Source organism: Artemia franciscana, unplaced genomic scaffold (assembly GCF_032884065.1).
Source record: "Artemia franciscana unplaced genomic scaffold, ASM3288406v1 PGA_scaffold_30, whole genome shotgun sequence".
Lineage (NCBI taxonomy): Eukaryota > Metazoa > Arthropoda > Branchiopoda > Anostraca > Artemiidae > Artemia > Artemia franciscana.
In genome coordinates this window covers 91,268-104,266 of record NW_027062662.1, presented here as the reverse complement: position 1 = coordinate 104,266, position 12,999 = coordinate 91,268, and the positions used below count along the sequence as shown (strand labels likewise).

Here is a 12,999-nt window from a genome sequence, read left to right as displayed (position 1 = left end):
CAAATTAATCACAAAAAAAAATCTTCTTGAATCTCACTTGCACAAGTATCCCAAATTTGCCCCTGAAGGGCAAAAATGAGGGGAAAAATCCAACTTTGTGTTCATAAATATTTTTGAATTTAAATAGTCGTTTCCTGTTAAATCAAGCATATCGACTCCAAATCTGAATTCAGATTTTCTTTTTTTCGTACCCTAATGCTCATTTCCATCCTTGAAGGGCATGGGGGGGAGTTCCCCCTTGATTTTATGATTTTCTTGATTTTATTTGATTTTACGTGGTACCTCATCTTACCTAAATCGGCTGTGAAAGTTGACCTACGAGTACTAGTTATTTCAATCATTTGTCGGTTGATTGACCATTTCCTATCAAGCTAGGGATAACGCCCTAGAATATGAGTCTCGTGCAGTTTAATTTCAAACCAGCATTCCAGACTCCCCCTCCAGTTTGCGGTTTCCATTCCTTACTGTCATTCCTTAGGTGATCTAATCAGTGGAGCCATCTACCATAGTACTTGCTAAATGATTGGCGTGTTCAAGGTTATATAGCAACCAAGGACTTTTGTTTGCTTGACAAACAGTGGTAACTACACTCATTACAATGAATGGGAAGTTGAAAAGCTCAGGCACATCTCTGGCTTTTTCAAAACCTCATGCATGAGCTGGTCGGCCTTTATATGGCCAATACACCAAAAGCAACCTCATCCGGGAAAGTCAAGTATTTGTTTTTTGCCAATGATTGACCCCAAGCGATATCTACTGTGCTTATTCTACGCTATTACGCTATATTCTACGCTAGCCAAGCTATCGTCGATGCAGAGCCTACCACAAGTGCTTTAAGAAATGCTATTGTTGTCCTAGGTGGATTTCACACATGCATGAGTTTCCTAGGAACCATTGGCTTCCTTATGGCTGACTTGGAACTTTTGGAAATCTTAAGTAAATTACACGTGACTAACACTGTGCGTAGTATGTTACAAGGCAAAGCCGTCTCTTGTGCTGTGTGAGGCCATGGTCTGTTGGAGGTAGCCCTTTATGCGAACCTTTTATCTTCAGAACTGGATAGCAGAGCATTGAAGGCAATGAAATGCTACCAGAACCCCTTGAAAAGGCAAAACAGGCGTACGAGTCACTCCTGGAAGTAGATAACATCGACGAAGTGCAGATGTCGGAAGCAGCAGAGCTTATCTATGAAATAGTTCAAAGTACAAAAGAACGATTGCCTGAGTCCAGAAAGGCCCGTCTTTGGTTTCAGTATCCGGACCAACTTGGAATCTTGAGAAAGAACCTGAGAGCTGAACGAAGTGGCAACCTTGAGCTTTATGTACAACCGTTGTTGGAAATGCTTCCTTACTTTGCTACTTCCAGACACAATTTTTACACAAAGTCTACTTGGATGTTCGTGCAGTCCATGTTTCAGTTAAGGAAAGACAATCCAATGCAGCACAGAACGTTACAGGAGTACCTTTTCATCCGAAAAACTGACAACTACTGGGCGGTACTTTCTCCTGATTTGATGATCGAACAGACTTTAATGAGAAGTATGAAAACGAGTGGCGGTCTGACGAGAGGTAGAGGCATGACTGAATTACAGCGGTCAATTTTGACATCTGCTATGCCTTCTTTGGTTCTTGTGAACGAACGCAGCCAGAACCTGACTGGCCTCGCGGAAATGACTGTTGGAAATCAAGCAGAAGTGATATCTTCGAGGAGAGATAAAGATCTGGCGGACATCGAAAAGATAGTTTGACATATTGAGCCCCCAGAACCCTTCAGGCAGGATTCACAGCTGTTGAGCGTGGTTACTGGTGTCCGCGCTTCATCATCTATAGACGCAGACGATGCCAAATCTGTGAGAGAAACCATTCTGAAGGATATGGAAGCGAAAGACATTGACAAATATATTTTCAGGAGAAAGGAGAAAGCTGTAACTATGGCTGAGAAGTCATCCGTGGTGAAGATAGCGAGAGGGTAATGGTTGAGTCAGCTCTAATCTTCCAGCGTCTAGCCGCAGTGACTAGCATTAGTGGTTCTGACTTTAACGAGGTTCTGTCGTTCGAGCCATTTGGTTCTCCACCATCGCTCTTTAGTTCGTTTGAGGCAATGAGGACACCTGACAAAGCCTCTCTAAAAAATGCATTGATGAAAATTAAGGTGCTCGATGGTCCAGTGACATTACCGACCTCCTGGAGAGTCTTGGACGGTGGCTAGCTAGTCCAAAAAATCCCGTGGACTGCCGCATTCACATACTGTGAGGTGGCAGAATCTTACGTAGATTATATCACAAGAAATTTTGGCCAGGAAGCGGTAGTTTTTAATTCTTACACTGATACATCGATTACGAAAAACTGCACCCAACTGAACAGAACCAAAGGCTTGTTGTGTCCAACGATTCAATTCTCTCGTAAAGATTGTCAAAAGTAAAGAAGAATTTCTGAGAAATCACAAAAACAAACAATGCTTCATCAACCTACTTGCTGAGAGGCTGGAGAGCTCAAGATGTAAAGTTCTACATGCTCAAGATGATGCCGAAGTCTTAGTTGTACAAACTGCAGCCAGTTTTGCTTAAACTTCGTCGACCACTTTGATTGGGAATGATACCAACCTAGTAGTCCTTCTGCTGTACCATGCCAAGCTTGATGCATGTGATATTTTTATTCAGACAGACACATATTGAAATAATCGACCATTGTACGACATAAAAAGGATCAAGAACAAACTAGGAACCGAAGCAGCAGAAAATCTACTCTTTTGCCACGCAATGTCTGGCTGCGATACAACATCTAGACTTCACGGCGTAGGTAAACCAGCAGAATTGTTTTCCTTGTCACTCTAAGATGGGATTTTTAAAGATGCTTGCAAGACCTTCATGGCACCAGGATCCAACCACCAGGATATCCCCAAAGCTGGAGAGAAAGCTTTGCTCCACTTCTACAAAGTGGAGCTGCCGCAAAGTACCACTTTTACATATCTAGAAAATGTGCAAATAGATATGTGCAAATAATGAAATGGCAAGACGCGTCCGATTTGGGTAAAGCCCGAAGAGTGGGGTTGGCCCTCTCTTCGTCTCGGAACATGTATCTTCCCATAATGACGGATGCTTCACCAGCACCGGACAACCTATTGAAGATGTTGCGGTACCAGTGCGCCAGCGGGTGCGAGTCGCAACTGCCAGATGCAGATGCAGCTGCCTTTGAAACGGTTTGCCCAGCAGCTTTGTCTGCGGGGAGTGTAAAGGGGCGTTATGTGCTAAAGCTGCAGCAAAACAGGATGAGGATGATAATGAAGACGAGCAGGAAGAAGAATTAGCTTTAGGTTGTGCTTTATGTTAAAATCAAAATGTCCTTGTGATTAATTTACCTGAGTTCTAAATGTTCCTTTTTTATAACTAATTGATTTGAAGTTTTGATCTCAGTTACAGAAGTGGTTTTTCAAGATGTTATACTTGGCAACCCTTCATATTACAGGCCCTTTGGAGGTGGAAATGAGGTAAATAGTAAAAAAAACCTGCTTTTTGACCTCATATCTGGCAATACAGTATTTTATTTGATATAAAATGATCCTTTAGCCGCAGGAATCCGGCAAATAATGACTTGCGTACTTTACCTCCACCCCTTCTCGTTCCGTGAAGGTGAAAATTGATACTGGGGTACGGAAAACTTGATTTCTGACGTCAGATTCGGGTTTGTCATACTAGAATTCATAGAAAACGACGACTTAAACCCAAAAATACATCCAAATAGAAATTCCGATTTTCCCCCTTCAAGGGGGGTTTCGGGTAGTTATGAAAGGGGAATTCGGGGTGGATTTTTTTTTTGGTGTGATTAAGCTGATTTTTTGAAAAATTTTGGTGTAAAAAAAAAAATCTGTTAGAATTTCTCTGAGATCAAAGTGTATTTTTCCTCCACTAGTATGGAATTGTTAATATGATGAGCGGTTGATGTTTTTTTCTATGTTTTTGCACTGTCCCAGCCTTACGAGCTCTGCTCTCTGTATTGTTTTTGTATTTTTTAAGTTAATCAAAGATAAAGTTGAAGAGATTTCTAGATAGGTAAAGCATTGGACCGTGTCAAGTTAGAAAACAATTCTTACAGCATAATATGCAGAATTTTACCTAATTTTACCTAACACATCAGGCATGCAGGCCCGCTACTTGTTATACTTTACCCCCATTCCCTAATATGCAAATATACATCCCAAATTTGTTTACAATTTTTTTTATGATATTTTTATCATACTTAGGTATCTTTCATTAGGATCGCGAGTCAGAAAAATATATTAGAAGAATATTAGACAGGTGGTATATCATACAAGTATCATTCAACACTATAATTGTACATTTATCATTGCAAAAAGAATTAAGTAGTAAATATGTATTTCTTTTTTTTTACTAGCAAGGAGGATTTAAGGATTTGAAGCCTATACTCACTGGTGGAATTGGTTTAAGAGATGGAAGGCCAGGTAAATATAAAATTTCGGTTTTTGGTATATCTTACTTCCGTTCAAATTACTTTTCATTCTTTTGCTTCCTCTGAAAAATAGCTGTTAATTTTGTAATAAAATGTCATTACCTAGAAGCAAAGATAGTCCTTCTATATAATCTTGTGGCTCCAAAATTTTTTTGGTCCTTTGATGGGTTTAAACTTTCATGTGGGTAATCCAGTCAAGTTTTTGAAGCAGGCCTATTTGGATCAATTTTATTCATAATGCTGATGGTTAGAAATCCTTTTCTGGCATATGTCAGAATAAAATGACTATTGTGCGATGCGGAATTGGAAGCAATGGAACTAGATTGAAGTTTTTATTATGTAACTACAGGAAAATGATCTATTTTGCCCTTGTAATTCAATACTTCTATTCCAAGGCTCTTAATGTCTTTTGAAGTTAAAAAAAATTAAAGAAGGTTAAAAATTAATTCTTATTATTATGAGTAGCAACCATATAGTAATAGAATGCAATATTGGTTGTAAGGTGACATTATATTTGAGTCAAAGGATAAACCAATGAACTGTCTCAGCTTAACCATTTAGCCGCTAATTACCCTAGAATTTCAGAACTTTGCCAAGCCATTATAATGCCAAATTTGTGGTCTTAACAAACTTTATCAATCTAAGATATAAAAAAATGTATCAATTAGGTATAATTCTATCAATATTTTCAAAAGATTAGCCCAAAAGAGGAACATACAGAAGTCATGAAACATTGATGTCGCTACAAAAACTTTTATCTCTTAACTTTTTATGGCTTTGGTTTCCGTATGTTGCAAAAATTGTGTTTTCTTGCATGATTTTTGGCCTAATTTCCTAAGACTTAATATTTTTTTGCATCATTTTTAGCATCATTGGTAAAATCAATTGTAAAACATGAATCTTAAGCTTTAGAACATCTCTGACTTGTGTATTATTGCGTGCTAGGTACAAACCCCAGAAAATCTCCCCCTTGGAAAGTTGCCCAAAACGAAAATCACCCCTTTGGAAAGTTCCCTAGTAATGGAATCTCCCCTGCAGAAAATTCCCCCTCTAAAAAATATTTACCGGGAATTCCCCCACGGAAAATTTCCCAGGCGAAAAATCCTTCCTCTCCCTTGAGAACACTTTTCCCTGAGGGGAAAACCTTTCTTGCAAATTGTCTTTTCTCCCCTCTCTTATGCAAAATGGAGCAGCCAACATCCATTCTTTTTTATATTTTTTTATAAGATGGACGGAGGCTCATAAGTACTAACCAATAAGCAAGGCCGTATCCAGAGGGCTAGGGAGTTGAAAGAAAAAGATCCAAAATACATTATTTTCTTTAGTCTTTTTATTTGTCTTACTATCCCTTTGCCTGTTCAATTTTACTTGTGGGTAGAATTTTCCAAGGGGGGGGGGGGGGGGTTCCGGATACATTTTCTGGAAGGAAGTTTTGGGGACAATTTTCTAAAGGGAATATTCCAGGGGAATAGCATGGACCCTTTATTACTGACTGGCAAGTTCTAGTTGGTTAATTCAAACGGGGCATCAGGGCCTTTCAGTAGTTTTTTGGCCTAAACTTTTTTTGGAACCTAACACATTTAGGAGATTAGTGATTCCCGGAAGAGAAGAATTGAACAAAAAATTCAAAAATTATTTTACGTAAATTTTTCCTTGACATGTCTTTATTTCCCTTTTTGCTTTGTTGTTCTTCTTTTTCAGACACTAAATCCTTATGATTCAAATCTGACTTAATATTTATCACTAGGTAAAGTCCCATCTCCTTTGTCAGTCAGGGGTGTCGAACTGCCCGATTTGTCCCCAGTGCTAACTGTTCCCCGTGGCAGACCGTGGTCAGTATTTTATGATGTCGACAAAAAAGCTGGAAATGCTTTAGTGAAGATGATGAATAGTAAGTAATTCTTCGACACCTAAACAACAAGTAATCCCTAAGAATTTAAGATTGTGCACGTAACCAAGGTCAAAATCAACAGATATCTTTTTCCCTATTGTGTAGTAACTAGTGCTAGTGTTAGACAACAAGAAAAAAAATGAAAAAAAAACGTAGCATATGCCTTTATGTTAGAGCCATAGAAAAAGTATGTTGAACCCTTCTCTAAGCCCAAAATGTTGAATGTCCCTGCCCCCCCCCCCCAAAAGGAACTTTTCCTGAAAGTTCTAGACGTGAAACAAAATAATCTACCTATTAAACTACTTGCAAACATTTTTTTGGCATTGTAAACGAACTGATAATGTAATTATTAGATTTGAAAGAGGCTGCTAGTGGAGAATTTAATTGTATGTTTCTTTTTTTTCTGTCTCATTTCTGCCGTATATTAAACTTATGTACCTAGTTCCATAATATAATTAATTTTTAAAAAATCCATAAAATCAATTTTTCAATGAAAATTAAAGAACCACATTAAACCAAACTTTAAAGCGTAAAAGTACTACAGATCACGATCGATAAACAAATAAAACCCAAACCGAACGGATGTTACAAAAAATAATCAAATCAAACTCAAAACGAGCAGAAATTAATGTGAGTAGGATTGACAACCCCTCATGCCTTCTCAAGGCCAGAACATAGTTTGCAATATACTGAAAAAAACGAATGGTCATGGATTATTAGTTTAACATACATATACAAAAATTTATTCCTTAAAGTCTTAATAGTTTTTATTTATTTAAAGTTAAAAAAGTGAGAACATTTAAGATGTGTTTCGTTTTAGTAAAGCGCAAATTATGTTATGGTCTTCAGAAGGCTTTATTTTCGTTACGCAACTACATTTAACTGTCGATTTTTCTTTTGATTAGCAATAATATAGGTATAAATTTGATTAGCAACAATAGTATAATGTAAAATAATCATATGAAATTGGTAAATTTCAGTTGTCTAGCGTTATTGAGTCGCTTCCCTTTGAAACTCAAAAGTATTATCTAAGCTTGGAATAACAAAAACTGTTAACACCCCCCCCCCCTCCTCTGCTTTAATTCTTAGAAAACTGTCTCTTTTACAGAAAGATTAAACATTTCTTTATGTGAGTAATTCAAACTTCATAAGGGTATTCAAACAAATCATTAAAATTGTTTGAAGAAATTAAATGAATTTACATTTTTACATTTTATTTTTAAATTTTAATTACATGGATTTAAATTTTACATTACATTTTTAAATTTAATACGGTTTTGATTTCAGGAAAAGATTATAATTTTCTTATCATTCGATGCCTAAAGTTCAGTTTTATCTACCATTTACCGAACTACATTTGTTGAAAATTACTTAATATGGTGGAAAAATTTTAGAACTGTTATCAAACGACAGTCTGCTTATTTTCAAAGCAAGTTCAAACCATTACCTAAGACAAATTCAAAGGAGCTAGGAACTGAACATTGAAGTTCTGGCATTATCTAATGGTTTAAGTATATTGTAATTTTGCTGCAAGTTACAGTGGTGGGTTTCTTGCTAAATTGTATGTTTTAGATTCAACATAAACTTTAAGGACTAGCAGGATATACTGAAGGGGTTCAAGGAGAACAAATTTTCAAGGAGAGAATACATAATCAATTCAAGCAGTGAAACTCTCCTAGACTTAGATTATGCTTATGATTTAACCATCCTAAATGAAAATGTTAGCCAAATGAATGAATTTTTGGGGGTTTTGAGAGTTCAGGGTGTAAGAATATTTTTGACAATTAATATGAAAAAGACTAAGTCATTAAGACTAGGAATAAGTGAAGTTGACTGGGTGAAGCTGGGTAGGTAGATGATAGATCATGTGGACAGCTTCACTTAACTAGATAATATTATCAGTAAAAGCAGTGGGTGCAGCAAAGGAAAGCCAGTGCCCGTGGCTTTTTTTTCACAGATGTAAAAAGTTTGGAAGAAAAGGAAGATAAGTCTACAAGCCAGAAGTAGAGTATTGGAAGCTGGAGGTGATGACAGTGGTCACGTATGACTCTGAAGCCTGGGCACTCCGAAAGACAGGGACGCATTCGCTAGATGTTTTCCAAAGAAGTTGTCTTCGGATTATTTTGGCTACTTGACTGACTGACCGTGTCTCATATAATAACATGACTGGAAAGTGTGGTTCCGTCTTGCTTTCTAAGTTTGTAGCGAAAAAAAGGATGAGATGGCTAAAACTTGTCCTGAGGATGAAGGATAACATATTGCCAAAGATCATCCTTGTTGGCCAACTGTATAGGGCCAAAGAAAATCATGTCTTCCCTGTATTGGGTGGGTGGATGTTGTATGGAAAGAATTAAAGGAGCTGATTTGTAGAGTGTAAAGAGGGAGGCTGTGAATAGATTGGGATGGAAGAGGAGCATGTTTAGTTGTGTTGACCTTAGGCTGCTTGGGGCTCGTGTGAGTTGTTAGTAGTAGTAGTAGCAGAGGTATTGGCATCCATACATATTCAACAAACAAAAATCAGCAGCAAAACAGTTAACAATTCTCTCACCTGAAACCAAGACGGTCACTTTAATCATTCGGATACAGCTGAGTTAATTTTACCTGTTGTTGATTTGACAGAAGGCAGATTTGACAGATTTGACAGAAAAGGTCTTGTAGAGAAGGATGCAGAGAAAACAATTTATAGTTCATAATATCCAAAATAAAAGTAGCTAACATATTTTGTAGCCCAATACACAAACCCCCGACCCCTCTAATGTCGAAATAGAAAGCCAAAATTATGTATTTACCAGCTATTCTCCCAGTGTGTATGTCTTATTTTAACCCGTGTACCTTTAAATTGAATCAACTGTGACGAAACAAGAATAGGAAAAAACAGGTGACAGGTGGCGGAATGTATTGGACATGTATGTTTTGGGCTATATATTTGCACATTAGGGGGGTCGGGGTTAACTATAACGGGGCTGCATGCAAAATGTGCTAGCTAACATTTTTCCACCTATTACGAAGTATAAATTGTCTTCTTAACATGTTTCCTTCTCTGTAGATCCTTCTCTAGGCTTATACCGTCGATTTTATGTATTTACTTGAAGAACCTAATTCTTTTTTCATAATTTTTTAGTCTAGGTACTTTTTAAGATATAAAACCGTATAAAATCATATTTGTGTCCTGTCATAGCGAGCTTAGGGTCACACCAAATATCTGATTTGTTTCCAAATTCGGATATTTGTATTCTAACGGTATAGTTATAGTCTGATTCAGTTATTCTGCTATTTTGTATCAGCCTGCTTCTGCTTCAGTTATTTATTTTCATCACTGGCTGAAGATGGGATAGGTTGAAAGCAATCCACAGAATGCTATTCAGTAATAGCGCTTTTTCAATAACAATACTACAAATTAACTATCCTTTAAACATTCCTTTCCCTCTTTAGCTTTCAAGAATATTGACGACCTGTTTAGTTTTGCTGCTTTGGTGCGAGATCGGGTGAACGAAGAAATGTTCGTTTATGCAGTAATGGCAACAGTATTTCGACGTCCCGAACTACAGGCATCAGCAATCAAGATGAACAACATCTTTGAATTATTCCCAGATAGGATTATTGGCAGCGATGCTATAGCAAAAGCAAAAGAAACAATTAAGCAATCCACTGGTGATGAAGATGAGGTAACTCGGTGGCTTAATTGATATTTGTACAGAAGGAAGTCCTAATATATGAGCTTGTAATTTAAATTGTGATCGTTTGAGTCGGTTAAGTGGAATCTCACACAACCATACATACGTTCTGAGACCATACTGGCTATGCATGACATGTGAAACCATGAAAAGAAATAATAAATGAAAAGAAAAAACCAAATAGGTGAAAAAATGAGGATGCTGTCAGCCAGTAACAAAATATGAAGACAAAAATCAAGCAAATGTTTTGACCAGGACGTCCACCAAGCTCTGTGCTAAAAAAAAGTAAAAAAGAAAAAAAAGAGGAAAAAAACACCAACAAAATCTAACCTTCTGAAGTGAACTCTGAAGAGGAGAAAAGACACTAAATAAAAAAAAAAAAAAAAACAGATCAATGAAAGAGAGTTTACCAATTACATTGAATAAGAACACTTTGCCTTGCAACAGATTTTGCCTGTCTACAACTCCGGTTTTAATTAGATATGTGGACAGGCTGTCTTATATTAGACTGGGAAAAATTATTGATAGAGTCTTTTAATATTAAGTTTTTATAAATTGGGTTTGAGCAAATATCCCCCGTGTCGCTATTTATAGCCACATTTCTTTCTTTTCTTTTTTTATCTCCATTGCCTCTTTCAAAGATTGCGGTAGGCCATTTTCGGTAGATATTAAAGTTGCCTCTTCAAAAAGAACTAAATGGTCAGGGTTTTCGTATATATGCTGGGCCAGAGCTGAATAAAAGCTGTCATTTTTATTTTCAAATCTCAAGTACTCATCTATTGAAATGTTGTGTTCATGCAATCGTTCTCCTAGTTGTTGATGGGCCTAACAATACAAAATTTTCCACATGAACACGGGTTTCTGTAGACACTACTAGCTAGTATAGGGTCAGTTTTATCCTGTCCTGAGTTGAAAAAAGTTTCAACTTTTTGTTCAGTTTTTAAAGAAACAGGGAGATTGTAATGGTTTGTTTCCAAGTTTGTCGTTTCGAGACGTCCAAGTCGTTTCCGAGTTTCGAGACGCATGGTAATGTACTGATAGTTTTGTTCTCAATTGTCAGTTTAACTGAATTAAGGGGGGCGGGCTTCCTGTTTTGATGTATGACCTGTTTTAATCGTTTAACTATTATGTTTTCAATGAGGTTGATTGGGTAACCATTCCAGAATAGAATATCTATAACGTAATCTAACTCAGATTTAACATGATTACGTGAACATATTTTTAGAGCCCTGTTGACTAAATAAATTACTACCCCTCTTTCCACAGACGGAGGGTGATTGGACGAGAAATATAGATACCAATCATTATGGGTCGGCTTTCTATATATAGAACATTCAAGGCTAGGAATATTTTTTATTATTAGAACGTCCAAAAAGGGGAGCTTTCCTGAATCTTCCAGTTCTATTGTGAATTGAAGAGTCGAATCAAAAGAGTTTAAATGTGCCAAAAAATCTTATAGAGAGTCCTGACCATGTTTTCAAACAGCAAGAATAGCATCAACGAAGTGAAACCAGAGAGAGTGGGTGTTTTAAGCGGAAACTATTCAAAGCAGATTGTTCTGTAAAATCCATGTAAAAATTTGCCAGAAAAGGAGACAAAACAGTGCCCAAGGGTAGGTCCTTGATCTGAAGGAAAATATTTTGCCGGAATGTAAAATACAAAGAGAACTTGTTGCAAAGACGTACCAGCGTCATTATGGAAATCGCATGAAGTGTAAATGGAAACTGCATCAAACTAGACAAGATAGTTTTTTCTGTTATACTTTCATTTTTGAGCTTCTCGACAACATCTATGGAATTTTTTAGATACGATTTGCGTATGGTTAGTAGAGGCTTGAAAAATATGGCAAAAAATATCCCTACACCTGTAGCTGGAGTGATGGGACGTAACGGATTATCCTTTTTATGGATTTTGGGTAGACCATAAAATTGTAGGGCTGAACAACCTTTGGGGTAAAATTTTCTGTAAATTTGAGGGGTGAAATAGTCTATTGTATTTTCAAATTTCTAATTCTTTTCTCAACTGCTGAATGTATTTATCTGTGGGATCAGTTTTCATTTCTTTGTAAGTATTTTTATCCAATAAAAGGGTATTTATTTTATTTTGATAATATGCAGAATCCATAATCAGAACTGTGTTTCCTCTGTATGTTTCCGCTCTTTTAATTACTGTATTTTTTTTCTCTTTTCGACTTTCGGAAGATTTTAATTTCTTCCTTTGATCGTGTTGAAAGTGACCATGACAGCTTAATAGTCAAGAATACTCTGTACTATTTCTCCTCTTAGTAAGTCTGGATTTCCAACCTCACTATGAGAGCTTTAAATCCAGGACTCCACACCCGTAACAATTTCTGATATATTTATGTGTCTGAGCCATTTCAAATTTAAGGCCTTTTGATGGATTACTTAGCTCCTTGGGTGTGAAAACCTTGGATTTTTCCAAAGGCTGGCCAGGACAAAATCTAGAAAGGAAAATCCGTGTTTGTTGAAAATGTTGAAATCTAAATTTTGAAATTTTTTCTGATACGCGAGTTTCTGTAGTAGACAGGGTAACGTAAAAGACAGACGATTAAAAAGGGTAATACAGGAAAATAGGGAGCCCATCCCCCTTGATTCAGTTACAGTTGCAATTGAGCACGTTACCATCGTCTCGAAACTCAGTGACAAACTTAAAAAATTTAAAAAAGGAAACATAATTTCTCTATTTCTTTCAAAACTGAACAAAAAGTTGAACATTTTTTCAACTCAGGAAAGGATAAAACTGACCCTATACTAAGTAGGATCTACAGAGTCCCTTGTTCATGTGGAAAATTTTACATTGGTAGGACCCATCAACAACTAAGGAAACGATTGCATGAACATAAATTTTCAATAGCTAAGTTCCTAAGATTTGAAAATAAAAATGACGATTCACATTCAGCTGTGGTCAAGCATATATACGAAAACACTGACCATTTAATTCTTTTTGA

The 12,999-nt window shown here is 36.7% G+C and overlaps 2 protein-coding genes across 2 annotated transcripts in view; one reads left to right on the top strand and one right to left on the bottom strand.

Moving 5' to 3' along the window:
• The window catches only part of LOC136041601 (phenoloxidase 2-like), a 76,480-nt gene that overhangs the window by 9,428 nt on the left and 54,053 nt on the right, over window positions 1-12,999 (top strand). Inside the window, 3 exon segments of the mRNA XM_065726304.1 lie at window positions 4,392-4,458; window positions 6,214-6,357; window positions 9,790-10,022. Of these exon segments, the coding sequence (XP_065582376.1) occupies window positions 4,392-4,458; window positions 6,214-6,357; window positions 9,790-10,022 (444 nt within the window).
• Window positions 1-12,999, bottom strand: part of LOC136041602 (uncharacterized) — a 124,903-nt gene that overhangs the window by 95,334 nt on the left and 16,570 nt on the right. The gene's annotated exons all lie outside the window — the stretch shown is intronic.